General features: G+C 33.5%; 10 protein-coding genes across 10 annotated transcripts; 6 read left to right on the top strand and 4 right to left on the bottom strand.

The window, feature by feature from the left end:
- Positions 1-1,452: 1,452 nt before the first annotated feature.
- Positions 1,453-5,608, bottom strand: BX664DRAFT_295489 (SNF2 family N-terminal domain-containing protein; the record flags this gene model as incomplete). Its single annotated transcript, XM_051542153.1, has 9 exons — positions 5,493-5,608; positions 4,592-5,418; positions 3,980-4,525; positions 3,640-3,908; positions 3,246-3,555; positions 3,007-3,177; positions 2,767-2,933; positions 2,495-2,687; positions 1,453-2,430 (listed from the first exon to the last, which is right to left on the bottom strand). Exons 1-9 carry the CDS (start codon positions 5,509-5,511, stop codon positions 1,453-1,455), a joined length of 3,480 nt encoding a protein of 1,159 aa, XP_051402073.1. The 5' UTR covers positions 5,512-5,608.
- A 797-nt stretch (positions 5,609-6,405) lies between these two features.
- BX664DRAFT_330166 (uncharacterized protein) lies at positions 6,406-7,306 on the top strand. The gene is made up of 5 exons (XM_051544927.1): positions 6,406-6,465; positions 6,531-6,607; positions 6,668-6,840; positions 6,897-6,991; positions 7,050-7,306. The coding sequence occupies exons 1-5, from the start codon at positions 6,424-6,426 to the stop codon at positions 7,200-7,202; spliced, it is 540 nt and encodes a 179-aa protein (XP_051402074.1). The 5' UTR covers positions 6,406-6,423; the 3' UTR covers positions 7,203-7,306.
- Positions 7,307-7,668: 362 nt separating this feature from the next.
- BX664DRAFT_330168 (uncharacterized protein) lies at positions 7,669-8,758 on the top strand. Its single transcript, XM_051544928.1, has 4 exons — positions 7,669-7,996; positions 8,038-8,402; positions 8,470-8,567; positions 8,646-8,758. The coding sequence occupies exons 1-4, from the start codon at positions 7,726-7,728 to the stop codon at positions 8,695-8,697; spliced, it is 786 nt and encodes a 261-aa protein (XP_051402075.1). The 5' UTR covers positions 7,669-7,725; the 3' UTR covers positions 8,698-8,758.
- A 268-nt stretch (positions 8,759-9,026) lies between these two features.
- BX664DRAFT_330170 (uncharacterized protein) lies at positions 9,027-10,225 on the top strand. Its single transcript, XM_051544929.1, has 2 exons — positions 9,027-9,538; positions 9,759-10,225. The coding sequence occupies exons 1-2, from the start codon at positions 9,122-9,124 to the stop codon at positions 10,185-10,187; spliced, it is 846 nt and encodes a 281-aa protein (XP_051402076.1). The 5' UTR covers positions 9,027-9,121; the 3' UTR covers positions 10,188-10,225.
- A 996-nt stretch (positions 10,226-11,221) lies between these two features.
- Positions 11,222-14,568, bottom strand: BX664DRAFT_330175 (CST, telomere maintenance, complex subunit CTC1-domain-containing protein). The gene has a single exon (XM_051544930.1). The coding sequence runs from the start codon at positions 14,526-14,528 to the stop codon at positions 11,328-11,330; it is 3,201 nt and encodes a 1,066-aa protein (XP_051402077.1). The 5' UTR covers positions 14,529-14,568; the 3' UTR covers positions 11,222-11,327.
- A 911-nt stretch (positions 14,569-15,479) lies between these two features.
- On the bottom strand, positions 15,480-16,785 carry BX664DRAFT_358057 (uncharacterized protein). Its single transcript, XM_051548003.1, has 6 exons — positions 16,611-16,785; positions 16,256-16,511; positions 16,118-16,197; positions 15,961-16,048; positions 15,813-15,901; positions 15,480-15,741 (listed from the first exon to the last, which is right to left on the bottom strand). Exons 1-6 carry the CDS (start codon positions 16,670-16,672, stop codon positions 15,537-15,539), a joined length of 780 nt encoding a protein of 259 aa, XP_051402078.1. The 5' UTR covers positions 16,673-16,785; the 3' UTR covers positions 15,480-15,536.
- Positions 16,786-17,297: 512 nt separating this feature from the next.
- BX664DRAFT_330181 (ribosomal protein L31e-domain-containing protein) lies at positions 17,298-18,166 on the top strand. Its single transcript, XM_051544931.1, has 2 exons — positions 17,298-17,700; positions 18,015-18,166. The coding sequence occupies exons 1-2, from the start codon at positions 17,370-17,372 to the stop codon at positions 18,044-18,046; spliced, it is 363 nt and encodes a 120-aa protein (XP_051402079.1). The 5' UTR covers positions 17,298-17,369; the 3' UTR covers positions 18,047-18,166.
- A 167-nt stretch (positions 18,167-18,333) lies between these two features.
- Positions 18,334-19,908, bottom strand: BX664DRAFT_330183 (nucleotide-diphospho-sugar transferase). The gene is made up of 5 exons (XM_051544932.1): positions 19,335-19,908; positions 19,139-19,278; positions 18,805-19,078; positions 18,575-18,738; positions 18,334-18,480 (listed from the first exon to the last, which is right to left on the bottom strand). Exons 1-5 carry the CDS (start codon positions 19,826-19,828, stop codon positions 18,425-18,427), a joined length of 1,128 nt encoding a protein of 375 aa, XP_051402080.1. The 5' UTR covers positions 19,829-19,908; the 3' UTR covers positions 18,334-18,424.
- Positions 19,909-20,403: 495 nt separating this feature from the next.
- Positions 20,404-22,989, top strand: BX664DRAFT_111432 (Poly(A) polymerase central domain-containing protein). The gene is made up of 6 exons (XM_051539706.1): positions 20,404-20,878; positions 20,941-21,089; positions 21,162-21,271; positions 21,345-21,398; positions 21,452-22,128; positions 22,249-22,989. The coding sequence occupies exons 1-6, from the start codon at positions 20,634-20,636 to the stop codon at positions 22,772-22,774; spliced, it is 1,761 nt and encodes a 586-aa protein (XP_051402081.1). The 5' UTR covers positions 20,404-20,633; the 3' UTR covers positions 22,775-22,989.
- Positions 22,990-23,539: 550 nt separating this feature from the next.
- On the top strand, positions 23,540-24,739 carry BX664DRAFT_259697 (uncharacterized protein; the record flags this gene model as incomplete). Its single annotated transcript, XM_051540597.1, has 2 exons — positions 23,540-23,629; positions 23,687-24,739. The coding sequence occupies 2 exons, from the start codon at positions 23,540-23,542 to the stop codon at positions 24,737-24,739; spliced, it is 1,143 nt and encodes a 380-aa protein (XP_051402082.1).
- Positions 24,740-24,908: the final 169 nt, after the last annotated feature.

Here is a 24,908-nt window from a genome sequence, read left to right on the forward strand (position 1 = left end):
AGTTTTTTTTTTTTTTTTTTACTCCATATAAAAAAAACATCATAATGAAAAAAAAGAAGGTTAATATATGTGTATATATATGCAGTTTAAGGGGGGGAAGGGAAAATAAAATAAGAAAAAAAAAATTAAGGATGTAAATACTTTATTTGGTTTAGATTACTACAATGGAAAAAAAAAGAAATGCGGAAGATGAAATAGATAAGAAAGCAGGAACCATTATTATTATTGAATAATCTCCTGAAATTATGATGATTGATAATATGTATTGGGTATAGGACGAAAATCATGAGTATTCACTTCATCTTTGAAAGCTTGATAACTAGGTACAGGGTCTGATTTTGGCCAAGTTCGTAATAATAAATTATTTAACTCGGTGATGGTATGATGACGATCTTGAAGAATAAAATTGGATGAAGAACTAGGTGGCGTTGGTGATAATTCGTGTTTAATGTTGTCATTTTCTGTTCTTTGTTCTTCTTCTTCTGAAATAGAAAGAAGTAGATCATGATAAAACTTGGCAACATCTATACGTGGTGTTTGTCGTTGATAATTACGAGGCCATATAGATTCTTGTTCTTGTTTAACTGCATAAAGGGTATCCGTATATGATGGAGGTGATATTGATGATTTATAAGAAGGTAACAAATCCATGATAAAAAAAAAAAAATAACAGTAAAACAAAAAAAAAATTGAGAAGAAAAAAGAAGAGGAATAAAATGTTGTTAAATGAGATATTTATATAGCTGTTTGTTACAAGTTATATCATTTTTCCTTCCGAGAACCAGTTTTTTTTTTGTTTGTTCGTTGATAGCAGGTGTTATGACGGGCGATTCATGCGAAGCATAGCTAGCCAATCACTATAATCATGATCTCTGTCATTACTTATTGATTCGTTTCTTTCTTGTTACTAGACTTTCCTATTTCTGTCCTTTTTAAAACCCCGTGTCTTTCTCCTCGTTCCTAATGAAATGGATCATCTTATATTATTTCTTTATAAAAAAAAAAAAGAGAATCCATTAGAGTCGTTTTCAAATTCTTCTTCTTCTTTTTTTTTTTTTTTTTTTTTTTTAACTATGGCTTTTCATTTATAAAGATGTCGCTAATTATCAGCCCAAAAAAAAAGGATGCTATCAATAGAACAAGAACTAAAAACAACAACAACAAAAAAGTCAATGATCGTGATGATAAGATTGATTTAAAAGACCCACGTGGATACATTGAGATGATTTGTATGGATACATGATGAAATCTCATTTAAAGATCTGATAGACAAACATGCGACCATCAACATGACCACTTTCTCAAACCCAAACTGAATGAACAAAAAAAAAAAAAAAGATTTTTTTGAGAATAAATATAATATATATATAGTGCCGTTTATTTTCATGTCAAATTAAAAAAAAAAAAATAAGAAAATCATAAATAATCACTATAGAATTGTTCTATAATATGCTAATCTGTCATTAAACGAGCCTTTTTCACCTTGACCAATAAGGAACCAGCGTTGTCATCGACTTGATCTTCACCATGCACTTGTTTTTTTCGTTTACTAACTTTTGCAGCATCGTCCTCCATCCGTTCAATATGTCGTAGCCATTGTCCTTCGGTCATACCATCATCATACCGTAGTGCCGCGCCATCTTGTCCATGTTTAGCACTACGTTGTTGACCACGACCCAAACTGCTTTCGTTGTCCAAATCATTCAACATGGACATTTCTTGATGATACACGTCAGGTAATTCCCAATCTTGTAATAATCGTTCTGGTGTTTTGTTAATATCTTTACCATATAGTTGTTGCCACCATTCACGATCCAGTTGTTGTCGTTCCTTATCCATTTCACTAAAGAGCACGCCCTCTTCATCTGATCGTTTCAGGATATCATTCAGTTCATCATCATCAAATTCTTCCTGTTCTTCATTATTATCATCGCCCTCTTGTTGCTGTTGTTGCTCATCTGATTTGTCTTCCAGTAACGATCGTAAAAAGGCTTCTCGATCTTCTTCTGTACTTCGATTGTCAAACTTGCCAGCTTGAATCACTTTGCCATCAATATCCAATTTATACTGCGCTCGTGCCAATATACTTTCTTCAATCGAGTTCTCCGTAATCAACCGGAAAATACGTACTTCTTTAGTTTGTCCAATACGATGCGCCCGATCTTGTGCTTGTAAATCTTGATGAGGATTCCAGTCAGAATCAAAGATGATGACTGTATCGGCTGTTTGTAAGTTGAGCCCCAAACCACCAGCACGAGTACTGAGTAAAAATACAAAATATGGAGAATCTTCTGCATTGAAATCTTTCAATTGTTGAGACCGAGTATCTGCCTTGGTTGATCCATCCAATCGCATATGTTTGAGTCCTCGATAAATACAATAATCTTCCATGATATCCATAATTTGAGTCATTTGAAAGAAAATCAATACCTAATAAATAAATAATTAAGTAAATAAAAAGAAAATTCAATAATTATATATTTTTTTTTTTTACTCTATGTCCAGTGGCCTTTAACTTTGGTAAAATCCTGTCTAAAAGTTCAAATTTGCCAGAACTGCGGTATAATAATTCATTGGACATTTTGAATGGATTGATTTGTTGTTCCACTTTTTCAAATACAAAGGGATGATTACATATCTTTCGAAGTTGCATGATCCGATTATTTAATCCCATCACCGTTGTACGACTATGGATAATAATAATAATAAAAAAGAATATCAGTAAGAATTGACATAAAGTATTCCCCTTTATTTTTTTTTTTTTACCCAGTTTTTTCATTGCTTCCAGTAAAAAGCACACCATGTTTCTTCATTTGGATATAGAGTTTGGATTGTAAGGCTGATAATTTACACTTGATGACATGTTCCACCTTATCAGGTAATTCAGATTCCACATCCTTTTTCAATCTTCGTAACAAGAATGGACGAAGTACCTATCATTGAAAACAAGATAAATATGATTAATTATATATATATATATATATAAACTTCATTTATCATCTTTACCTTGTGTAATCTTTTGATAATAAGTAATTGTTCTTCTTCATTCAATTCCACACGATCTTGTACACCTTGATTGGAGAAAGGAGTATTGAACCATTCTTCAAAACTTTTGACACTGTTGAAGATTTTTGGAAGAATAAAATTCAATAGAGCCCATAATTCAGGTAGATTGTTCTATCCCAATAAAAGTGAATGGTTAATAAATTTTTCCTCCCTTTCTTTCCAAATGTAAAAAAGTTTACCTGCAGAGGAGTACCAGTTAAAATCAATCGATACCTTGAAGAGTAATTTTGTCTGATCACAGTGGTCAATTTGGACTGAGTGTTCTTCAACCGATGACCTTCATCAATCACCATATGTAACCATTTGAATTTAGATAGAACAGGTCGATCCTTGATAATGTAGTCGAATGTCGTTAATAATACTTGGAAATTTTGATGTTTCAACTGATTTCGTTGGATTTGTTTTCGTACATCTGGTGGACCTTTGTAGACAACTGTATTTACTGTAGGAGCCCATTTTTCAAATTCCAATGACCAATTCGTTAATGTTCTATTTTCAAAAAAAAAAAAAAAAGTGAGATTAATCTGTTTATCGTTTTTTTACTATTTTTTTATTTTATTTTTAATTACTTACGATAAAGGTACAATGATGAGATAGGGCCCATTTTGTTGTTTCTTTTCAATCAAATAAGTCACTAAACTGATAGTTTGAATAGTTTTCCCAAGCCCCATTTCATCCGCAAGAATTCCATTAAGACGATTGTTGTAAAGAGATACCATCCACTGTAACCCTTTGATTTGATATTCTTTCAATTTGCCTCCCACCATAATATTAGGTTGTCGTACAGATTCTTGTACCTTATGAGCCATTCTAAAGTAATCGGATTGACTACCCGCCTTGTCCTATAATAATAATAAAGAAAAAAAAAAGAGTTTAGTATCTGGAATAAAATATTTATACTTTTTATTTATACCATCAATAATGCTTCTTCATCCATATTTTCATCATCCATCAAATCACTGACTTGTTGTTCATGTACTGGATCATTTTTTTGATCAGCCACCGCCCGCGATAATGATTCCAAGTAAGTGCCTGTCTGTCGTAATAACATTGTCAACCGTGTATCTTTGGCTTCGTCAATCAATTTCATGTATGCTTCTTCATCATCGTTTCGGAGTGCACGGATACGTTCTTTGGAACGTTTGTCATTTCGTTTCTGTTCTTCACGATCAACATACGCATGGAATTGGAGTACAGCTTTGCCTAGTTTGCTCATCTTGGCTTGATGTGTCTTGTGCCAGGTCAACATGTCTCGGCCTTGATTGCATACTTTTTGTAAATAATCAAGATACTTTTGCTTTTGTCGCTTTTCCCGATACAATCGATGTTGTCGTTCCAACTTTTCCGTTTGTTTGGCTTCCCGTAATGTTCGTTTCATAAGTTTACGGTACGATGTTCGGTCTACAGAATTTGCTAATCGATTGGCTTCTTCCATTCCTAAAACCACTTCTTCACGAAGCTACAATATAAATATGAATAATCAATGAGAAATAATGTACGTATAATATAGATATTGATAATTTACCTTTGCTTGCTTTTCACGAAGTTGTAATGCTTTCAACTGTATGATTGATTTCAATTGATCCGAAGTAGCCATCCGTACAGTTTCCGTGTAATATTCTGATAACATGTAACCAAGAGATTGTGATTGTTGAGCCATATTGTCTACTGTAATAGCTTCTAATGCCTCCATCTTTTGTCGTATTCTATTTGGTATAAACTTTTCCCGCTCGAGTAAGATTGTATAGGGGTCTAGTTGGATAGGGATGGTTTTTGGTAACAAAAGTCGTTGCTGTCTTGAGGCATGAGCATGTGAGCGTTGTTGACCATATAACAAGTTTTGTGGGGTGAGTTGATCGTCCATTTGTGTCATTGTATTGGATGTAGTCATCGTTTTCATGGCATCCATCGTTGCTTTATATTCCTTTGCTTGCTTATATATTGTTTCTACTAATGTTTCCATCAAAGACTTGGGCTCTTCCTCTTCTTCATGTGGTACAGGTTGTTCTAATGGCTTGTCACCTTCTAGTTCTTGATTATTCATAGATGAAGTTGATTCTACAGTTGCTGATTTTTGTGTTGCTTGTGAGCTACTATCTTTCACAACAGGAGAATGTGTTGTTGACGATGAAATATTGTTATTATTGTTTGGTGAAACTGATAATGTTGAAGTTTGTGGTGGTATTGGTGTTGGCGCTGAAGTTGCATTAGCCACGTTTTGTGAGGAAGTAGGCGACTGACCCATTGTAGAAGGAGTTGTAGGAGCTTTTGATAATAGGTTGTAAGCCAGCATTTGATATTGTATAGCATTTAGTGCGGCAGCATTTGGTGAGTTGATTGTAGGTGATTGATCTAAGTAAAAAAAAAAAAAAAAAGGAAAAAGATGAGCCGAATTCATGACAGTGGTTTTATTTATGACGACTTACTTGAAGAAGAAGATGCCATTTGTTGCTGTTGAAGATGTTGTTGCAATAATTGCAATTGTAATTGTTGCTGGGCAGGGTCTAACTGTTGTTGCTGTTGTTGTTGTTGTTGTTGTTGTTGTTGTTGTTGTTGTTGTTGTTGTTGTTGCTGTTGCTGTTGTAACAGTTGTTGTTGTAAAGATTGTAAATACTGCTGCTGTAGTTGAGGATCCATTGATGGCTGCTGTTGTTGTTGCAATTGTTGCTGTTGTTGTTGTAACATGATCTGTTGTTGTTGCTTTACCATACGAAGGACATTCATGAGACGAGAATATTCGTTGGAACCGTTTTCTGTTTCACCTTGTTCATGAAGTTGTTTGATCCGCTATTATTAAAAATAAAGGAGTTAATAATAATAATAATTAATAAAGTCATATATTTACTTGAATGACTAGATTGAGTTTCTCCTTTGTGAGGGCATTGTTAAAGTCAATAGGTGTAGCAGGAGAAGAGGTTGTTGAAGTTGGTTGCATGATCTAATAGTTTGTTTCCCTTTTTAAAACCAAGGATCAAGAAGATGATATAAATAAAGTAAGTATGATAGGTTTTCATTAGTATATTGAATTGTATTATTAAAGGATATAAATTGAAAGATAAAAAAGAAAAAAGGAAAAAGAGAGAAATAAAAAAAAGTTTCTATTTTGTTTTTTCACTTTACCGCTTTTCTGCCCACACACAGCAAGAAAATTAGAAAAATGATAAAGGATACAAAAAAAAAAAAATAACTTGCTGTCGGGTCTTTTTTGCTTTTTGCTTTCTCTTTTTTTCACTGTGTAGCATCATCACCAATAGTCACGATGACCTAATTTCAAATACCGCATTTCTTTTGAAAATTCATTGTCTTTGTCTCATTTTTTTTTTTTTGTTCCTTTGTAAACCTCAATGTCACTTTTATATGCTACGACCACTTTACAGTAACCATGCTACAAAGCTTCTGGTAAGAAACTTTTATTTAATAAATAAATAAATTCTTATTTTTCTTTTCTCTATCTGTCTCTTTAGCTTATAGGTCCTCCTTTTAGTGGAAAACGTACCTTGGCAAAACAGTTATTACTCTCTACAACTTTGTTTTATTCCATGTAAATTCTTGTATTAATCAGTGAACTTTTGTTAAACTCCATATATTTTTCTTTTTATAGATCTACATTAGAGGATGCTGATCAAAGTAGTTTTGATATGGTGAAAAATATGGATTATATATTTATCTTTGTGGATATGACCAACTCTACAAGTCTGATATTATTAGAGAAAACTCTTGCCAATATGATACCTGAATACCTTTTATGCAAATGTGCTATTGTTTTTACAAAAGGTAAAAAAAAAAAAGGTATAAAATGAAAAATATCTAAATTATTTATATATTTATAGTGGACATGGTACCAAATTGGATGCTAAGTGAAGATCAAGTACATAATACAATTCAGAATTATGGTAGTCCACTTACATTTTATGTCAATCTTTCGGTAAATAAAAAGAGGAAAATAGATAATATATAGGTTGCTCATATTATATTTATTACAGGATGATCTAATGCGGAAGAAAATCACAGATCAAATGACAAGAGCAATTTCTATTGGGACTTTTCAACAACGAAATGTTCATCCATTAGGGGCTCAATTCTTGGATTCTTATTTACCTTCAATGAATGGGAATGAAAATGAAGATATACGGTGACAGATAATAGTTAGTTGACTAATTTTTTTTTGTTTTTGAAATAAATATTATTACTGCAAATCAACGGGGTTATGTATGGAAAAGGTATCGTTAAGGGGTGGATGCAGTCTTTTTTTTTTTTATGAATATATTATTGATTGAGGCTGAGTAAATTGATGATGACGATGTTGATAATGATGATATTGAAAATGATAATTCCAATGACAGTGATGATATTCTCATTGTCATTCCCACTAACATCATTATGCAAATCATCCATCAAAAAAAAGGAGGGATTTACAAACTAAGAAGGAAAGAATATCTTGAACAAAATTTGGTAAAGAAAGGTTCCTACGTCTTTTTAAGAAAAATGAAATAACTCATCACGTTTTCCCCTCTTTCTATATTTTAAGGAGTAGTGGATGTCTCATTTGATATATATATATATATATGTTTTAATAAATGTTAATACTTGCCCGATTTCGATCAAGTCTTTCCTTTCTTTCCTTTCTTTTCTTTTATCACTGACTTATTAAAGATAGGTATGAATTATCATCCGTATCACTCTATAGACAATACGTTCCCAATAGATTTACCTATCATACCAATACAATCATCACTACCACCATCATCATCATCACTACCATCATCATCATCATCATCATCATTCTGTCACGATGTACATTTTTCAAATTTAGCCAAGGCAGCTACAGAAATGAATACAAACAATAATAATATGATATCGACTTTTTCCCATACTACTCCCTATATCAACCATCGTTCAATGGATCATATTGAATCCCATTTTCCAGGGTGTATATATTAACTCAGCATGCAATTATACAGAAATGTTCAGACGAATTTCTTTTATTGACAGGGTTCTCTTCCATGGAATTGATTGGCAGATCATTTGCAGACTTTCTGCATCATGATGATCCAAATCGTTATTACTTTTCTCCATCATCTACCCTTTATTTTTATAACAAAAATGGAACCATCCTTTGTTTAAAATGTAAACATCATTCGACAAATGAATATCTTTTTGTTCCATGTGATAAGTCGATTTTTGAATCATCATCCTTATTATTATTACCATCTTCTGGAGTACATGATGGTAACACGACGCCAACCGCGGACTTTGGATCTTCTACTTTATGCTGCATGAATACCATGGCAACTCACCTATTTCCACCTGTCACTTCAAATATAACAAATATATATGTAAAACAATGAAAAACATATAAACAATAAGTTTATTTTTATATTTTCTTTTTTTTTTGAACAATAGAGAGGACGTAAGGATATATTGTTACAAAATTATAGTTGTGAAAGGTGTGGTACACGCGTATCACCAGAATGGCGTAGAGGACCGCATGGACCTAAAACGTAAATAAAAAAAAAAATAAAAAAAGAAAAAGTAAATGTCAGAAATATTGAGTTTTTTTTTTTTGACATTCCTTTTAGTCTTTGTAACGCATGTGGTTTACGTTGGGCTAAAAAAAACAAGAAGAAATGATATTTAAATGGCAACTGAAACTCTTCTTCGATTGTATTAGAAACTATATATATTATCCAATCATATCATTATTATAATAATAATAATAAAATCAATGAATAAATGGAATTTATAGAAACTGTTAAAAAAAATATCCTTCATTCCTATTTATTATTCATAGTTTTTTTTTTTGATATATAGAAAAAGTTGATCTTTGTCTTTTTTTGGGAATGATTTTTTTTTTCTCTTTTTCTTTTTTTTCCCGCCTCAATTTTCAAATACCGGTTTCTTAAGGGGGTTCATTTCCCATTTTTGTTTCTTTCCCTTTTTTTTTTTTTTTCTCTTTCTTCTTTTCCTTTTGTTTTTTTATTATTATTATTATTATTATTTTCCCTCCAATTTTTGTTTCTTTTTTTTTTTGTTCTTCTTTTTTGTATTATTTCTCATGCATTATTCTCAACTTGAAAAGTCATGGATGGAATCTCGTATCAGTCATGAACTTGTATCCTTATTAACTCATGAAGTTTCTATGATTGTCACACCAATATTCAATCCGACTTTACATATGACCACCATTCCTTCTTTACATGACTTTATTGATATTCTCGTTCGTAAGTCTCGTACTAGAACTGGTACTTTATTGGTGGCTCTAATCTTATTGAATCGATTATCTTATCGACTTGGTTATGTTACCACTGGTATGGCTTCTGCTCCACAACGTATCTTTTTGGCTTCTCTCATCGTTAGCACTAAACTCATTCATGATACTTCACCAAAGAATAAACATTGGTTAGCTTTTGCAAACGATTACTTTGAATTGGACGAAATCAACTTGATGGAAAAACAATTTTTGACACTCATGGTAAATGAAGGGGAACCAAAAAAAAAAAAAAAAATAGGAGCAACAAAAGGGGAGATTTTGTATGTTTGAATATGTGTGTATGTCTATGTGTTTTATTATGTGTTTTCTTGTATACGTTTATGTATATGTCTATGAAAGAAGGGGAAATATGGGGGAGAAGAGAATAAAAATGTTGATCATACTAATTCTTTATACATATATATATATATTCACTCTTTAGGATTTTAACTTATCAATTTCAAGTCATGATTTCCAACAAGTGGTCGATAGATACAGACAACTTCAGAAAGATGGAAGACGTAACAAGAAGAGGTGGCAAGGAACTCCTGATTGTTTGGTTACCCCTGTTCGAAACGTGGCGTTGGCGGTTGGCAGCAAGAATGCTACAGTCACTAGACCTTTACCTTGTTCTTTATCATCATCTTCTATATCATCCACTCAATCCGCAAATTTGTCATTATCAGCTTCATCCTCATCCTCATGCATACCTGCTTTTGACCCTCTTTCCAACAGTACATCTTCCTCTACTTTACAATCCCACTCTCCAGTGTCTCCTATGGTACCTATTCTTCTTCATGATAATACATGTGATAATGATTCAAATTGGTGCTACTCAACAAGGTATATGTCTCCTGTGTTTTCGGTTTAACAAGGAACTTTACTTTATATTTTCATTATACTATGTCCTTTTTTTTTTTTTTTTTTTTTTTTTTTTTTTTTAGTTTTATGTTATGTATATATCCCCCTTTGGTTTAGTGTATGTATCATTTCTATTTATTATTATTTTCCGTTTTACGTTTTACTGTATATGTTCATCGTTTTATTATATATCTTCATTTGATTTTATTAGTTAGTATATACACATCATCCTATTTTTTTTTTATACCTTTATGCATTCAATACATTTGTCTATTCTAGTCTCTATGATACTCGCCTCCCTTTCTCTTCCCATTTTTGTTAATCGTTCTTCTTGTCATTCTTACATTACTTTTTTCAGAAAATCAATACCAAAAAAAAAGTCTTTCCTTATTTTATAGATCATCTTCATTACCGTTCGTATCAATATCATCACTCAATAAAACAATCCACTATTTCATGTCAATCCTATAGAAAAAAAAAAAGCCTTTTATATGTATTAACTGTTGAAACCCCCCAAAAAAAAGAGTGTTATTGAAATATTCAACCACACTAGATAAAATGTTCCATGATAGAAGTTATGTCATTTATTTTATTACTATTTTATTATTATTATTATTATTATTGATGAGTTTTCTATATACATCTATTCAACCAAGACCATTCAAATAGACTAAACTAAACTAAACTACCATTGAGTACCATGGTTGCCTTCTAGTGGAGTTCCCCAGCTTTGATTCGGATCCACCTGACCCCATGCATCTTGTTCATCTGTCTGTAATCCAAATCGTTTGAGTAGATCATCTTCTGTTTCATCCTCTGCATATGGCATCGTCATATTGCTAGGCGGGATTGTCTTTTTCCATTCATTGTACTTTTTCCATAATGGTTGACCAGGATGACTAGGTGTTGTTGATTGATTCATCGTTGTTGTACTTTATAAGTGGGAACTGGAATATATAGTAAAATAAAAAGTAAGTTTATTGTGAGGTATATAATACAAAGAGAATGAAATGAAAAGAATGAATTAAAGAAAAAGGAGTGAAGAAAAAAAAAAAAAAAAGGCGGAGAAATGATAAAATAAAAATAGAAGTATTCCGCTAACTAGGGTGAAATCTAGAAACTAAAGAAGATAATCAAAAAAAAAAAAAGATTAGGATAATAATTGATCAAGAAGATGCCAAGCATGTTGTTCTGTTGCCACGTGTTCGATTGCTTCCACTTTGATTCTAGTGTAAGGAAATGCCAAGGTGACAGATTCATCTTGATGACTGAGAGTGATCATACGTAACTGTAATGCTTTTAAACTGGAGGATGCCATATCATCATCTGTTGTTGTTGTCCTATATTTTGGATGATAGTATTGCCTGCCATATAAACAGTACCTTCCATACCGTCGTGCCCGTGTACAAATATCGTCCAAAGTCATACCATTCTTCAAAGCAATGGAAGTAATGTCCAATGGTTGTTTCCCAGTTTTAAAGCCATGTATCCATAATCCAGAGGAGAGTGTCCCATGATTCATCGCTGCTTTCTTCAGAGCTTCTTGTTGTGAAGGAAGGAGCATCAATAACCGAAACACTAATGCTTCACCATCAATCATTGCCGTTGCATCCGCCGTCCCATCACTGACTTCTACTTTTGCTTCCGCCTTGAACAAATATCTTGAGTTGTTGTTGCATCCCTTTGAACATTTTTCTTGCGAGACAGCAGAATTGCATTCAGTACACACCCATTGTAGTTGAACCTTGAGAATACGTCGGATAGTCACCACTGCCTTGAATATACCGTTGACTTGACCTTCATCAGCACCAATATCATTCTTTTTGTTGTCACAAGGTAATAGCTTACATAAAGATCGTGTAGGATAACCCATTGTATTTGTAATTGCAAACAACTCCTTGTATCGAATCGGATCAATTTGAGCGTGAGCTTGAATATATGTGCGTCGAGTTCCAGCATAATATACTTTGCCACTCGATATGGCTTGTCGTCGATCCACATTGTATAATGTCACCAAATTTCCAGGAATCACACCAATCGTATATTGAACTTGATGAATACCTTTGCCACCAATATAAACATCCGTTGTTTCCAGTCCATCCACTTGTCGAAGTCGTAAAAAGTATTTCAATCCCCTTCTACCTAATCCAATGCCAAGACGTTCAGCCAGTTGAATGTCCATACTATCTTCACCAAGTCTATCATTGCTTGCATCACTAGAGATCGATGTATCATCAGTAAGGAATCCTTTGAATAAAACAATGCCATGAATGTTGCCTGATCCATCGTATTTTTTTGCTGTTCGAGTGTCTTTTGATATATCGTCCTCTTCTTCCTGTTGTTGTTGTTCATCAGAGGTTTCCATGGGGCGAATGGCATCAGCAATATCAAGAATGGGAATCAATGCTTTTTTCCAAATACTGCCATTCGAGGCGTTGCCAACATGATCATTTGTCATTTCCGAGTCAATTAATACTGGCCGAATATGTAAGATGTGCTGTTGATAATACTGCTTTTGCTGTTGTTGTCGTTGTTGTCGCTGTTGTTGCTGATGGTATAAAAAGTCGATAGGATAAAAACGATGTACGGCACTATCCACAAAGTATGTTGGCTCTTTTGCTTCTGTTGATTCCACTTCTGTTGCTGTCATGTCGTTAGATACAGTAGACGGGGATATCACCTCCATCGTCGTCAAACCAAATAGCGATCCAATTTCCAACTGACTAACATAAGAGAGACTATCCAATCGAGAAGTAAACACCAGTGTAGTCACCAGCGGTTTGTCATTGCCTTGTTGCCCATATGCATCTTGCTTTAATTCAAACTGTATTGTACGTATCCACCTTTCAAGTCCTATTGTTCCATCTGGCCATATCTTCATTGTTGTTGGTTGCATCTCCATAACATAGTGTATAGTAATCCCAAGTTCCAGAATACCACCACCTTTTTCCACAAAGAAAGATGCTAGTCGTATCTTGTCCTTGTCATTGATCGGCTGTGATAAACATAATCTTGTGTTATTGATAACTGAAACAGGTAGAGAGTGAGGAATAGCGGCGATCTGTTTCATATCTTGATAGTTGCACATCATATACTTGTGTTCCAATGTTGTTGACATGCCAGTAAATGAGATCCTTTCCACCACCAATTGAAACCTTTTGATCAAATATATATTCCCCAAAATCACATTTGACATTGTTGATAACCTTGTTGACGCTTGATCATGTCGTCCAGTACCAGTCAATAGAAGTTTTATCTTGTACGTATCGTCCATAAAATATAGTTCGCCATCAGGTAAACAATCCACTACACCAATCACCCAAGCAATGTCCTTTGTCTTTGCATCGTAATAATATCTAGTGACGCCAGGATGAGAAGTAATGAAGGACGGAGGCACTTCGATAAGTGGAGAAATGTTCAGTTTGTAACCCATGTCGTCGATATCGTTGTCAAGTATTGTTGATACCAATTGTTGTAATGAAGGGCATTCATCTAGAACCACTTTGGATGATCCATTTGTCACTTCATCAACCGCAAGGCATGATTGTCCATGTTGAAAAAAGTCACCATACAAATCACCTTGTTGATGCGTACTTCGATTGCCTGTCGTAGAGAATACTGTTTCGATCAGTTGCTTGCCTACCCACATTTGAAGAGATACACCATCGTCATCTGAGCCACTTTGATTCTTGAGGTTGAGTAAATTAGCGAATTTGATTTGGATTGATGCAAATAGTTCCAACTGTCGAATCATTGCCGGAAAGTTGAGATGTCGTCCAATACAATGAGCATAAATCATTCGTCTAAGAGTCGCGCCAAACAAAGAAGATGCAGATAGTTCATCAGGATTATCAGATAATGTCGTATCTTTGCTTTCATCATCCATAGTAGTATCAATGTAGTGATCCAGATGTACAATATTGTTGCTGTCGTCGTCAATAAAACGGTCTATTCGCACATCACTTCGCATACAGGCCACCAATACACACCGAGCAGACAATCGAGTGGATCCATCTTTGTTGTTTTCATCATCAAGGTCTACCTTGGGTATCTTCCATTGCATGTCTAATAATAATGATTTGTCTACATTCGATACAATAGCCAGCCGATGAACATGAGAGATCACCAATCTCGTTCCCACAAGGTAAGGACAAGTTTCAGTGACGCCAATATGATGGAAAAGACATAAAATAACTTGATTGTTGAGTTCATAGATACCAAAAAAATGATCAATCACGCGAGTCACAATGCCAATATAATCAATCAAATTGCTTGAGGCGGTATCCATTGTCGAGAGTGTTGTCAGATGCGTCGTCGTCGTTGTTGTTGTTGTTGTTGTGTCGACATCCATAGGTATGATCCCACTGGTACTGCTACTACAATTCGATAACAAGTGATGATATTGCTGACTGGATAATTCAATAAAGGATGATGCTATTGTATATTTGAGTACATTCTTCTTGATCAACTTTGAAACTACCATTGTCGCAGTATCTAGCCTGTTAAAGAGATAAAACTGTCCAACCTGAAGTTCCATGTAGTATTTGATGAAATTGTCACCTTTGAATATAATAGGCACAGACCAGTTTCCGTGTCTTTCAACAGTAGAAACAGGGTATGAAGAGTTTTGACTTGACACATCCTTGAGTTCAACAAAGAAGAGTGCTTGAGAACCAGACTTGGCGTATAAAACTGATTTGGCACACAGGACTCCGATGACAGAGAGACCTTGTTGTTTTAAACTGATAAGTGAAACGTGATTCAATTGTTGAGGTGTAAAGTACGCAAAGCCAAGTGAAGACGAAGGATCATTCAATTGTTGAAGTAGAAACCGTACAGAGATTTGCTGTTCTTCCCGAAGAGTACCAGTAGAAGGACCAATACGAATGATAGAGTCACCAACAAACTGGATAAAATGTACACCTTTTCCCATGTCAACCAAGGTCCAATGAGGAATAAAAACGATAGTGTCTTGAACGTGATGATACATACGATCTACTTGACAGATAACCGCAGAGTACGTAGCATAAGGATCGGAAAGCAGAATTGTTCCACGTTGATGTTTCTCAGAACTATTAGTGACAATGTGAAGTTGACCATAAAGATAAGTGTGTTCATCGAAACTTGCGCCATGAATCAAATTTCTAACCGATATCATTCATGTATATTGATTGTCGAATTCAAAAAAAAAAAAAAAAAAAAAACTGAAGAAGAGGAACAAAAAGAGGGAAAATCAAAAAACGAGGGAAAAAGTAGCCTGGGTTTTCAACTACCGATTAACCAACACGATCAAATAGGAAATGAAATTGATAAAGATAAACGTTTATTATTTTTAAAAATGATAATATAAAAAAACAAATTAAACACAAGTATAACCACCATCGATGTAAATTTGAGAACCAGTAACATAACTGGAAGCATCAGAAGCCAAATAGATAACAGCACCATTTAATTCATCAGGTCTACCAAGTCGTCCCATTGGTGTATATTCCAACCATTTTTCTTTCACTTCAGGATTATTTCTAAACACATCCTTCAACATTTCAGTTTCCATATAACCAGGACTATAAAGAGAAATCGTAATAATAATAATAAAGTTAGGAATAAATTGAATTGTGGATGATGTTGTACTTACTTGATAGAATTGACCCGAATACCTCTTTGTGCCCATTCTTGTGCCAAACATTTGGACATCATTGTAACAGCACCCTTAGAAGCATTGTACTACAACAAAAATAATTAGAATAATCATTTTATCTTTTTTTTTTTTTTTTAATACTTACACCACAATGAGGTTGAGGTCGGTTAGAAATCAAACCTGACATTGATGAAATAAGGATGATGCTACCTCGTCCCTGTTCCAACATACGCCTAAAATAATCCAATATAAGATAGAATCAATATGATAGTTCCATCATCACCATCATTATTATTACTTACTTTGCAGCAGCTTGAACACTACAGAATACACCATGAACGTTGACGTCAAAGATACGTTTCCAATCATCCATACTAAAAGTCTACAAAAGGAAATGATTGTGATTAAAATGATATATATCTTTATGATTAAAAACTTACTTCGGCAGGACCTTCAATAGCAATACCAGCATTGGCAACGAAGATGTCAATATGACCAAAGTCCTTATAAATTTGATCAATGGCAGCAGTGACTTCTTCAGGCTTTCCCATATCAGCCTTATAAGCCTTACATTGGACATTGAATTCTTTACCCACAGCAGCAGCAGTATCATGAGTCTTATCACTAGATACATACATCATGGCCACATCAGCACCAGCACCAGCCAATGCTTTACTCATTTCTAATCCAAGGCCTCTATTTTTTTTTTTTTTAAAAAAAAAAATACAATCAGGTGAATGTTCCAAATGAGGAATACTGTCATTTTTGAAAAGTAGATAAAAAAAATCATCTTACCGTCCACCACCAGTGACAATAGCCTTCTTGCCTTTAAGAGAAAATAATTGTAATGCACTCATAATAGTAGTTTGTTGTTGGGGAGGAGTATATAAAGAGAAACTAAAAAAGAAGAAAAGAAAGAATACGAAATCTAGGAAATCAAGATATTAATAACATCGCGAGGTGAAACTGCGGTGATTCAAAGTAATAAGATGATGATGATGGATAAGTGATGTTGGGAACAAAAAAAAAAAAAAAGTTATTTAACAGTTCATGCAAATCATTTTTAACGACCGAAGCGTCATATCAAACCTGTCATCAGTATGAAACTTTACCCTTTCTATGATAAGAGGGTTTCTATCGGACATCAGTCATCTTTTTATTTTTTGAATAGATTGCATTTAAAAAAAAATCTTTTTGACTTTTAATCTCCCACCCAACTAATCAATGATAATCATGATTCACGTCTTTTTTTTTGGTTTCCTTTCTAGAAAACTAAAGAGATGTGTTGATCAACTCTGTGTTGGGGGTCGTCAAGGTAGCCGACAGAAAACAAGTCTAAAAAAAAAAATAGTTTGACTGGTGTTGAATTGATCCATTCCTTTTTTTTTTTTTTTTTTTTTTGGCGGGAAAAAAAATTTCTTCTCTTGCTTTCTTTACTTTTTTTTCAACTGTCCTAAAAGGTAAAATATTATCACTAATTGGATCCATCCATCCATCCATCCATCCATCCATTTTATTCATTTAAAAAAAATAATCTTATTGAATAGATCCATTATGGTCAAGAATACTCCTCAAAAGCGTTCTACTCTTGCTGATGTTGTGACCCGTGAATACACCATTCACCTTCACAAGTTGGTCCATGGACGATCCTTCAAGTCCCTTACTCCTCAAGCTATCAAGGCTGTCAAGCAATTCGCTGTCAAACAAATGGGAACTGAAGATGTACGTATTGATCCTTCTTTGAATAAGCAATTGTGGGCTCGTGGTGTTCGCAATGTTCCTCACCGTATCCGTGTGCGTATTGCTCGTAAGCGTAATGATGATGAAGATGCTAAGAACAAACTCTACTCTTATGTCACTTATGTCCCTGTCACCAGCTTTAAAGGTAAGAAAGAAAAAAAAAGGATCATGGTTTTTTTTTGTCTGGAATGGACCGCTGTTTGGTAGTTGTCTTTATGAATGTTGTATTACCCTTTTTTTCACTACAATATATAGAAAGACATGATATTTTTCATGATAAATAATCATGTTCTTTTCTTTTGTTTGTTTTTTATTGAAAAAAAAGGTGGATATACAATTCATAAAGATGATTTCCATCAGTTGAAAGCGCTAGAGGTTGGAGTCTTTTTGTTCTCCTATCTATGACGTGCATTTTTACTAATTTATTCTTTTATGTGTATGTTTTACTTTTGGAAATAGGTTTGGAAACCTCCGTTGTCGATGATGAATAAAGTGTAGTTATTCAAAACTATCATTCCTCTTTAGCATATAGTTTATTTTGTATTATACCTTTATATTAAAAATAAAATGGTGTCCATACCAAATCAACTTTATTGTTTCTGGGATTTTTTTTTTTGTGTTGTCTATTGAACTTTTTATGATCAATATATTTTAGGGCTGAGCAGATAAAAAAAAGGATGATCCTCTATAAGATGGATCGGGAACACGTGTGCAATAAAGGAACGGCGCTAATGCGAGTCAAGGTGACACAAATATCATCAATTTACAGAAGACAGAATTACAAATTTATATAAAAGTTTATTGAATCCTTGTCAAAAATAATAAAAAAAATATGCTTTTTAAAATAATATAACCAATAAAATGTTGGATCATCGACGTAAGGCATCTTTGAATATAGAATAACAACTTAAACCCGGGTCGTAATCTACAATCAATAATAACAATAACAATAATAATAATAATAATAATAAAAAGATAACATTAGTCATTTTCATACCATTCATATAAAACCCACTTACCAAAGTTGTCCGCTGGATTACAAGAGCACTTATCACGATAAATAGGTTCTGTTGGACAATGAGTATATGCTGTATGTCTATAACCGATATCATTGAAGAAATGAAATTCATCCTTTTTTAACATCATGGCTGCTGCTATAGAATGAACTGGTGCATCACCCCATCTTAATAAAAAAAAAAAAAAAAAAGATGAGTCATTCATTTCAAGTATATATTGATGTTTTTATTACCTTTCGTAAAAGAATCCGCCAGCACGATCCAAATAATTGAAATACTTGAGATATTCATTTGATCTCCATAAATCCAAGGAAGCAATTTCAAAGTTGGTCCAAAAATGACAAGAATTGTATGATAAGCCATCGTCACTAGCCACAAAGTTCCAAAGAGAATCTTCAGGGCTTGGTAATTGTTTCATTACCTCAGGATGACTCTTTTTGAAATCCAAGACAGTTTGCCATAAAGTTGGTACAGTTGCTAAGAATTCACGAAAAGCAATATTGAATCCTATAACAAAATGATCATCTCATGAGTATCCTTGTTTTTTTTTTTTTTTTCTAGAATTACCATATTTTTTGCCATTATCCTTCATAAATCTGAATACATCATAATCTATATCACAATGATAATCCACATCGGGTTCAATTCGCCAATAGTAATCGTAAGGATCGAGTAATGGGTGTCTAAAGAAGAATCCACTTTGAAATCTATAGATAAAGATAATTAGTTTATAATCTATTTGATTGTTTTTTTTTCTTATTACCTGCACATATGTCGATAAGATTCACTATCTGCATAAGGAATACCTTGAGTAGCCAGTTCAGCTCGTTGTAAAGCAGCATGTGTTTGATTGATAAAAGAAGGGTATCCCCACATTTGTTGATCTACCTTGCCAAAGTTAACTTGAGCAGTAGTCAGAGCAGTAATTTCTTGAATAAATTGTTCAGTAAAATAATCGTCATTCAAAAACACATATGGATAATGGAATTGCTTATTAAATCGTTGTTCTATTTGGATGACAGTATTTTTGATGCCTTGTAATTCACTATTTCGTACCAAGACTACAAAACAGGCACGCATAGGTTCCGAACTACTTGTTGTTGTTGTTGTTTTTACAGTATCGAGATTGTGTAAGTATTTATTTACTGGTGATATGTACAAGGATGTCAGGACAAACATTAAACCCAAAAGTGTACAACCTATAGATAACCATTTCGACCGTATTGATCGAAGTGAAAGTCCCAACCTTGTAAACATATGTTAGAAGGGAGGAGAGGGGGGAATAAATAAGTAAAAAAGAAAAGAAGAAAAAAAAATTTAGAAAGCGAAAAAAAAGAAAGAGAAGGAATACTGTAAACAGAAAAAGAGACTTTTTTTATTTTAGTGTTTTTTTTTTTAATTTTCTTTTCCAGCTAGGCGGCAAAATACTTGGCATCCTATTTCATGCCCTTTTTTTTTGGTGTATCACCGACTCTAAAAATAAAGTTTGACCTTCGTATAAGATCTTCAGTGAAAAACATACCTCGTTCATTTTTTTCTTTTTCTTTTTTGAATTTAAAAGAATCAGTTGAAAATAATAATCATAATATTTGATTGGAATAGTTTTCAATAAATATTAATATATATAATCATAAATTGAGACAATAATATATATCAATAATTTTTTTTTTTTGGCATATCCATTCAAAGTAACATTCCCAAAAAAGGAAAGTTGGCGATGGATTTCATTGGCCGATACCTTTTCCTTGTTTGCCTTTCCCGTGTGACTACAGATAGTCAAAAGAATTTTTTGCCACTTTTATGGGAACGTAAAGCAATCCCATTTCTTTTCTTTTTTTTTTCTCGAAGGTACCTCCCTTTTCTTTTTATTACAAATATTTACTTTATTTTAAAACTACTCATATATTCATACACTACATATACATTTCAACTATAATATAAAAACAAGTGATATATTTTATATATAGATATATCTGAATTGCCCAATCAAGAAAGATATATTTACATATATATATATATATAGATAGATAGAAGATAGATAGATATATATATGTATACATAAATGACAACTTTACATTCACCATCCTCACAACAACTGCAACGACAGCAACAACAACAGCAGCAGCAGCAACAACAACAACAACAACAACAGCAGCAGCAGCAGCAGCAGCAGCAGCAGCATTGGGGAGTGACAGGTCCTATATCTTCTTCGTTTCCTTCACCTTTGGAATTAGAACAAACTGAAAAATTGGTCAAGACACTTCATGAGAATGGTCTATTTGAATCTGAACAAGAAGCTCAAAAACGGTAATAGTTTTATCATAAGGAAATCATTTCTTTATTTTATACTTATTTATTTATCCATGTAGTATCATTGTATTGGGAAAACTAGACAAACTTGTCAAGGAATTCGTTTACAAAGTGAGCAAATTGAAAGGATTTCCTGATTCTTTAGCAAAAGAAGCTGGTGGCAAGATATTCACTTTTGGAAGTTATCGACTTGGTGTTCATGGTGCTGGTAAGTGATCGTTTTATAATAGTTATTCATTCAATTGATATATTTTTCTTTTTTTTTATCTATCTATTTTAGGTGCTGATATTGATACTCTATGCGTTTTTCCAAAACATGTTGAACGAGAACACTTCTTTACTATTATGCGGGATATGTTACTTGAACGACCAGAAGTCACTGAACTGACGGTAATGAATCAAATTTCTTTATAGTTTTCCCATATAGTGAATATTTTCTTTAATTTTCAATTTCTCTTTTTAGGATGTAGTAGATGCTTTTGTACCAGTGATCAAAATGCATTTCTCTGGAATACCAGTAAGTTTATAATTGTAATTATATATATATGTTGATTAATGATCATTGTATAGATCGATTTTGTATGTGCAAGGCTAGGTGTGGCTCAAGTACCTGATGATTTGGAATTATCAAATAATAACTTACTCAAAGGATTGGATGAACGATGTATACGAAGTGTCAATGGATCACGTGTGACAGATGAAATATTACGACTGGTACCCAATATCCCAACATTTCGAATAGCTTTGCGTGCAATCAAGTTATGGGCAAAACGACGTGCGATTTATTCCAATATCATGGGATTTTTGGGAGGTGTTGCTTGGGCCATGTTAGTGGCTCGGATATGTCAATTTTACCCAAATGCGTGTGCATCCACCATCATCGGTCGATTCTTTCGTATTCTTTATCAATGGAACTGGCCTCAACCTGTACTTTTGAAACCAATGGAAGATGGTCCTCTCCAAGTGCGTGTCTGGAACCCCAAGCTATACCCTGCTGACAAGAGCCACCGGATGCCAATTATTACTCCTGCTTACCCATCTATGTGTGCTACTCATAATGTTACGGATTCTACTAGAGCTATCATGATCACCGAGTTTGAACGCAGTGCAGATTTGGTAGAACATTCCATACTTCAAGGTGACTCTTCTTGGCAGGTCCTTTTTACAAAAAGCAACTTTTTTCAAGATTATAGACATTACTTACAAATTGTTGCTGGGTCACCAACGTCTGATATTCAAGTCAAATGGTAAATACTCTTTATTCATTATTATTATTATTATTATTATTATTATTATTATTATTACTAAACTCATTTCTCTCTTTTTTTTTTTTTTTTTTTTTTTTTTTCTCTTTCGTGATTACGTAGGCACGGTCTAGTGGAATCAAAAATACGTCAATTAGTTTTGAAATTGGAATTAGTAGATATGCTTCAATTGGCACACCCATATATCAAAGGAATAGACAAGTTACATTATATACTCAGTGACAAGGAATTGGAAGATGTCAAGAATGGTGGATCCATTCAAAATCGATCATTTGAAGTGGGTGAAGGCAACATGGATCGAAACTATATTGACTGGATTAAAGAAAAAGGGGAATTATCGGATCAAGATATTAACAAACTGACACCTTATTACACCACTAGTTTTTATATTGGACTTGTTGTCGAACCATCATCACGAAGTGGCGAGAGATCAGGCGAACAAACCAGACGGAAATTGGATATTATATGGCCAACACAAGAATTCTTGAAAATGGTGAAATCTTGGGATGGGTATGATGATACTTGTATGTCTGCTGTGCTAAGGAATGTGAAAGGTTCCATGTTACCGGCGGATTTACTGGGCAAAGATAAGAAACTGAAACGATCTCAAACAAAAGTATATATTTAAAAAAAGGAACTGAAATGTATGTGATATTAAACATTATTTGTTTTCTATTTTTTAGGTGAAGGGGAACAACAACAATAATAATAACAATAACATCAGTAACAACATTATGAATAACAACAATGGCACTCATCATAGTCAAGATCATATTAATACTACTAACAACAACCATCATCTAGTTTCAAAGGTGGATAATCCGAACAAGAAATTCCGGTGCGATGATGAGCCTCCGTCAATAGAGACAGCAACAACAACAAATGGTGATCATCTTTCCGAAACCATGTCATTAGTTAGTTGAAGCCATCTCCTTCCACATATACATATTTTTTGATTATTTCCCATTCCCCATTCTCTTTTTTTTTCATTATTATTATTAGCTAGTTCTTTTTTTTTTTTTCCCTTTCCTCATTATCATTTGTATGAATATGCGCTTCAAAATGTACATAAAAAATTATTTGAATCAATAAAGCTCATCAAATTCTCTTCACGTGCAACCTGATCGGAGTGAAGCACTTGCCATTTTTTTTTTTTTGTAAATCTTTTTTTTTTTTTTTTATTTCATTTCTTGTGTCTATTTGTTTGTTTTGTTTTATGAACTCTTTATAATGACATCTTTACAGGAATTATTAAAAGATGTCCCTAGTGAGCTTCATGCTCATAAAGGTAAAAAAAAAAAAAAATGGTAACGAAAAGAAAACATAATATTTGTTTTATCAATCATATTGACAGCCTGTTTTTTTTTTTTTTTTATTCTTGTTTCTTTTAGTGATGGAATTTCTTCAAGCACCTAATAATATCAATCAACAACCAACATTATTTAATCATGCCATACAATATCTTCGTATCAAAGCAATCAAAGTAAGCATTATAAAACTGTTAATAGTGTGTATAAACTAACAATCTACATATGATTAGGGTGATGTGGAGGCCAAAGTCAAGCTGGGTATCGTGTTAAGTGGACAGTTACGGACAACAGATGAACATTGGCAAACTATTATTGACAAACGTGAAGCAGAACTTTGGGGTCAAAGTCTTTTTGATCGATGGTTATCCTCAGCTATTGTGCCTTGTCTTGGTCTTGTGGAAACCAATCTTCTTCATTGTCAAAAAGGATCTGACAAACCAACAACATTCTTTCGATTGATGGATACTATTTTGTCTTATGCAGATGATACATTGAATGACAGTGATCAACAAAAGTCAAAAACTATCAACAAGATCAAAGGTGATATGAGTTACCTCGTAGGACTAATGCGATTGAAAGGTATAGGACTAGAAAAGGATATTCAACAAGCAACAACCTACTTCCAACGAGCTAGTCAACAGGATCATGATGGTGCTATATATCAACTGGCAATGATGATGGAGGATCAATACACTTATCCAGATCTTTACGACATGAAGCAAAGTGTGACTCTTTATGAAAAAATGGTGATGAATCATCAGAAGAAAAAGAAGAATGGATCAGTTGTATTATCAGGACCTGATGCTCGAGCATTGACGAAATTGGCACGAGTGTATTATGAAGGGGAAGGACAAGCAAAGGATTTGGAAAAGGCATATCAATATGCACGCAAAGTAGCAGAAGGCAATGGAGAAAAATATTGTCAATTCATGGTGGGCGATATTTTATTACAACAAAAGGATATTCAACAATCATTATTTTGGTTGGCTCAATCTGGACAACAAGGCTTTCCATTAGCTATTGAAGCATTGGCGCGGATTTATTTTGAAGGTATTCCTTCTTTGGTCAAGCAAGATTATGATTTGGCACATGAATGGTGTCTCAAGGGGGATGATATTTGGCCATCGGGATTAGGATATTGTCAATCTTGTTTGGGTGATATGTATCGTCAAGGTCTTGGTGTACCAAAAGATCAAATGAAATCTTTTGAATATTATCAAAAAGCGGCAAGTCAACAAGATGCTCCACAAAATTATGCACGATACATGTTGGGTGAAATGTAAATTAAAAACAAAAAAAAAATAGTGTACTAACGACATTTTTTTTTTTTTAACTTTTTCGTTTTTGAAAGGTTTTATCATGGTGATGGTTTGATTCAAAATATACCGGTGGCAAAGGATTATTATCAAATTGCAGCACAAGAACAATATGAACCAGCATGTCAACGACTCA

The sequence above is a fragment of the Halteromyces radiatus genome (genome assembly GCF_025201355.1).
Source record: "Halteromyces radiatus strain CBS 162.75 chromosome Unknown BX664scaffold_3, whole genome shotgun sequence".
NCBI lineage: Eukaryota > Fungi > Mucoromycota > Mucoromycetes > Mucorales > Cunninghamellaceae > Halteromyces > Halteromyces radiatus.

What these genes read in the sequence shown, in the direction of transcription:
- BX664DRAFT_330166 (XM_051544927.1), top strand. Translation starts at nt 6,424, where the DNA reads ATGCTACGACCACTTTACAGTAACCATGCTACAAAGCTTCTG. An exon ending in TGCTATTGTTTTTACAAAAG is followed by an intron (nt 6,841 to 6,896) that starts GTAAAAAAAAAA and finishes ATATATTTATAG; the next exon opens with TGGACATGGTACCAAATTGG. An exon ending in CATTTTATGTCAATCTTTCG is followed by an intron (nt 6,992 to 7,049) that starts GTAAATAAAAAG and finishes TATTTATTACAG; the next exon opens with GATGATCTAATGCGGAAGAA.
- BX664DRAFT_330168 (XM_051544928.1), top strand. Translation starts at nt 7,726, where the DNA reads ATGAATTATCATCCGTATCACTCTATAGACAATACGTTCCCAATAGAT. An exon ending in TGAATCCCATTTTCCAGGGT is followed by an intron (nt 7,997 to 8,037) that starts GTATATATTAAC and finishes AGAAATGTTCAG; the next exon opens with ACGAATTTCTTTTATTGACA. An exon ending in GGACCGCATGGACCTAAAAC is followed by an intron (nt 8,568 to 8,645) that starts GTAAATAAAAAA and finishes CATTCCTTTTAG; the next exon opens with TCTTTGTAACGCATGTGGTT.
- BX664DRAFT_330170 (XM_051544929.1), top strand. Translation starts at nt 9,122, where the DNA reads ATGCATTATTCTCAACTTGAAAAGTCATGGATGGAATCTCGTATCAGT. An exon ending in AACAATTTTTGACACTCATG is followed by an intron (nt 9,539 to 9,758) that starts GTAAATGAAGGG and finishes TTCACTCTTTAG; the next exon opens with GATTTTAACTTATCAATTTC.
- BX664DRAFT_330175 (XM_051544930.1), bottom strand. Translation starts at nt 14,528, where the DNA reads ATGGATGTCGACACAACAACAACAACAACAACGACGACGACGCATCTG.
- BX664DRAFT_358057 (XM_051548003.1), bottom strand. Translation starts at nt 16,672, where the DNA reads ATGAGTGCATTACAATTATTTTCTCTTAAAGGCAAGAAGGCTATTGTC. An exon ending in ATTGTCACTGGTGGTGGACG is followed by an intron (nt 16,512 to 16,610) that starts GTAAGATGATTT and finishes AAAAAAAAATAG; the next exon opens with AGGCCTTGGATTAGAAATGA. An exon ending in CTATTGAAGGTCCTGCCGAA is followed by an intron (nt 16,198 to 16,255) that starts GTAAGTTTTTAA and finishes TTCCTTTTGTAG; the next exon opens with ACTTTTAGTATGGATGATTG.
- BX664DRAFT_330181 (XM_051544931.1), top strand. Translation starts at nt 17,370, where the DNA reads ATGGTCAAGAATACTCCTCAAAAGCGTTCTACTCTTGCTGATGTTGTG. An exon ending in CCCTGTCACCAGCTTTAAAG is followed by an intron (nt 17,701 to 18,014) that starts GTAAGAAAGAAA and finishes TTTTGGAAATAG; the next exon opens with GTTTGGAAACCTCCGTTGTC.
- BX664DRAFT_330183 (XM_051544932.1), bottom strand. Translation starts at nt 19,828, where the DNA reads ATGTTTACAAGGTTGGGACTTTCACTTCGATCAATACGGTCGAAATGG. An exon ending in TCTTATCGACATATGTGCAG is followed by an intron (nt 19,279 to 19,334) that starts GTAATAAGAAAA and finishes CTTTATCTATAG; the next exon opens with ATTTCAAAGTGGATTCTTCT. An exon ending in TAATCCAGCGGACAACTTTG is followed by an intron (nt 18,481 to 18,574) that starts GTAAGTGGGTTT and finishes TATTGATTGTAG; the next exon opens with ATTACGACCCGGGTTTAAGT.
- BX664DRAFT_111432 (XM_051539706.1), top strand. Translation starts at nt 20,634, where the DNA reads ATGACAACTTTACATTCACCATCCTCACAACAACTGCAACGACAGCAA. An exon ending in TGCATTTCTCTGGAATACCA is followed by an intron (nt 21,399 to 21,451) that starts GTAAGTTTATAA and finishes ATCATTGTATAG; the next exon opens with ATCGATTTTGTATGTGCAAG. An exon ending in TCTGATATTCAAGTCAAATG is followed by an intron (nt 22,129 to 22,248) that starts GTAAATACTCTT and finishes GTGATTACGTAG; the next exon opens with GCACGGTCTAGTGGAATCAA.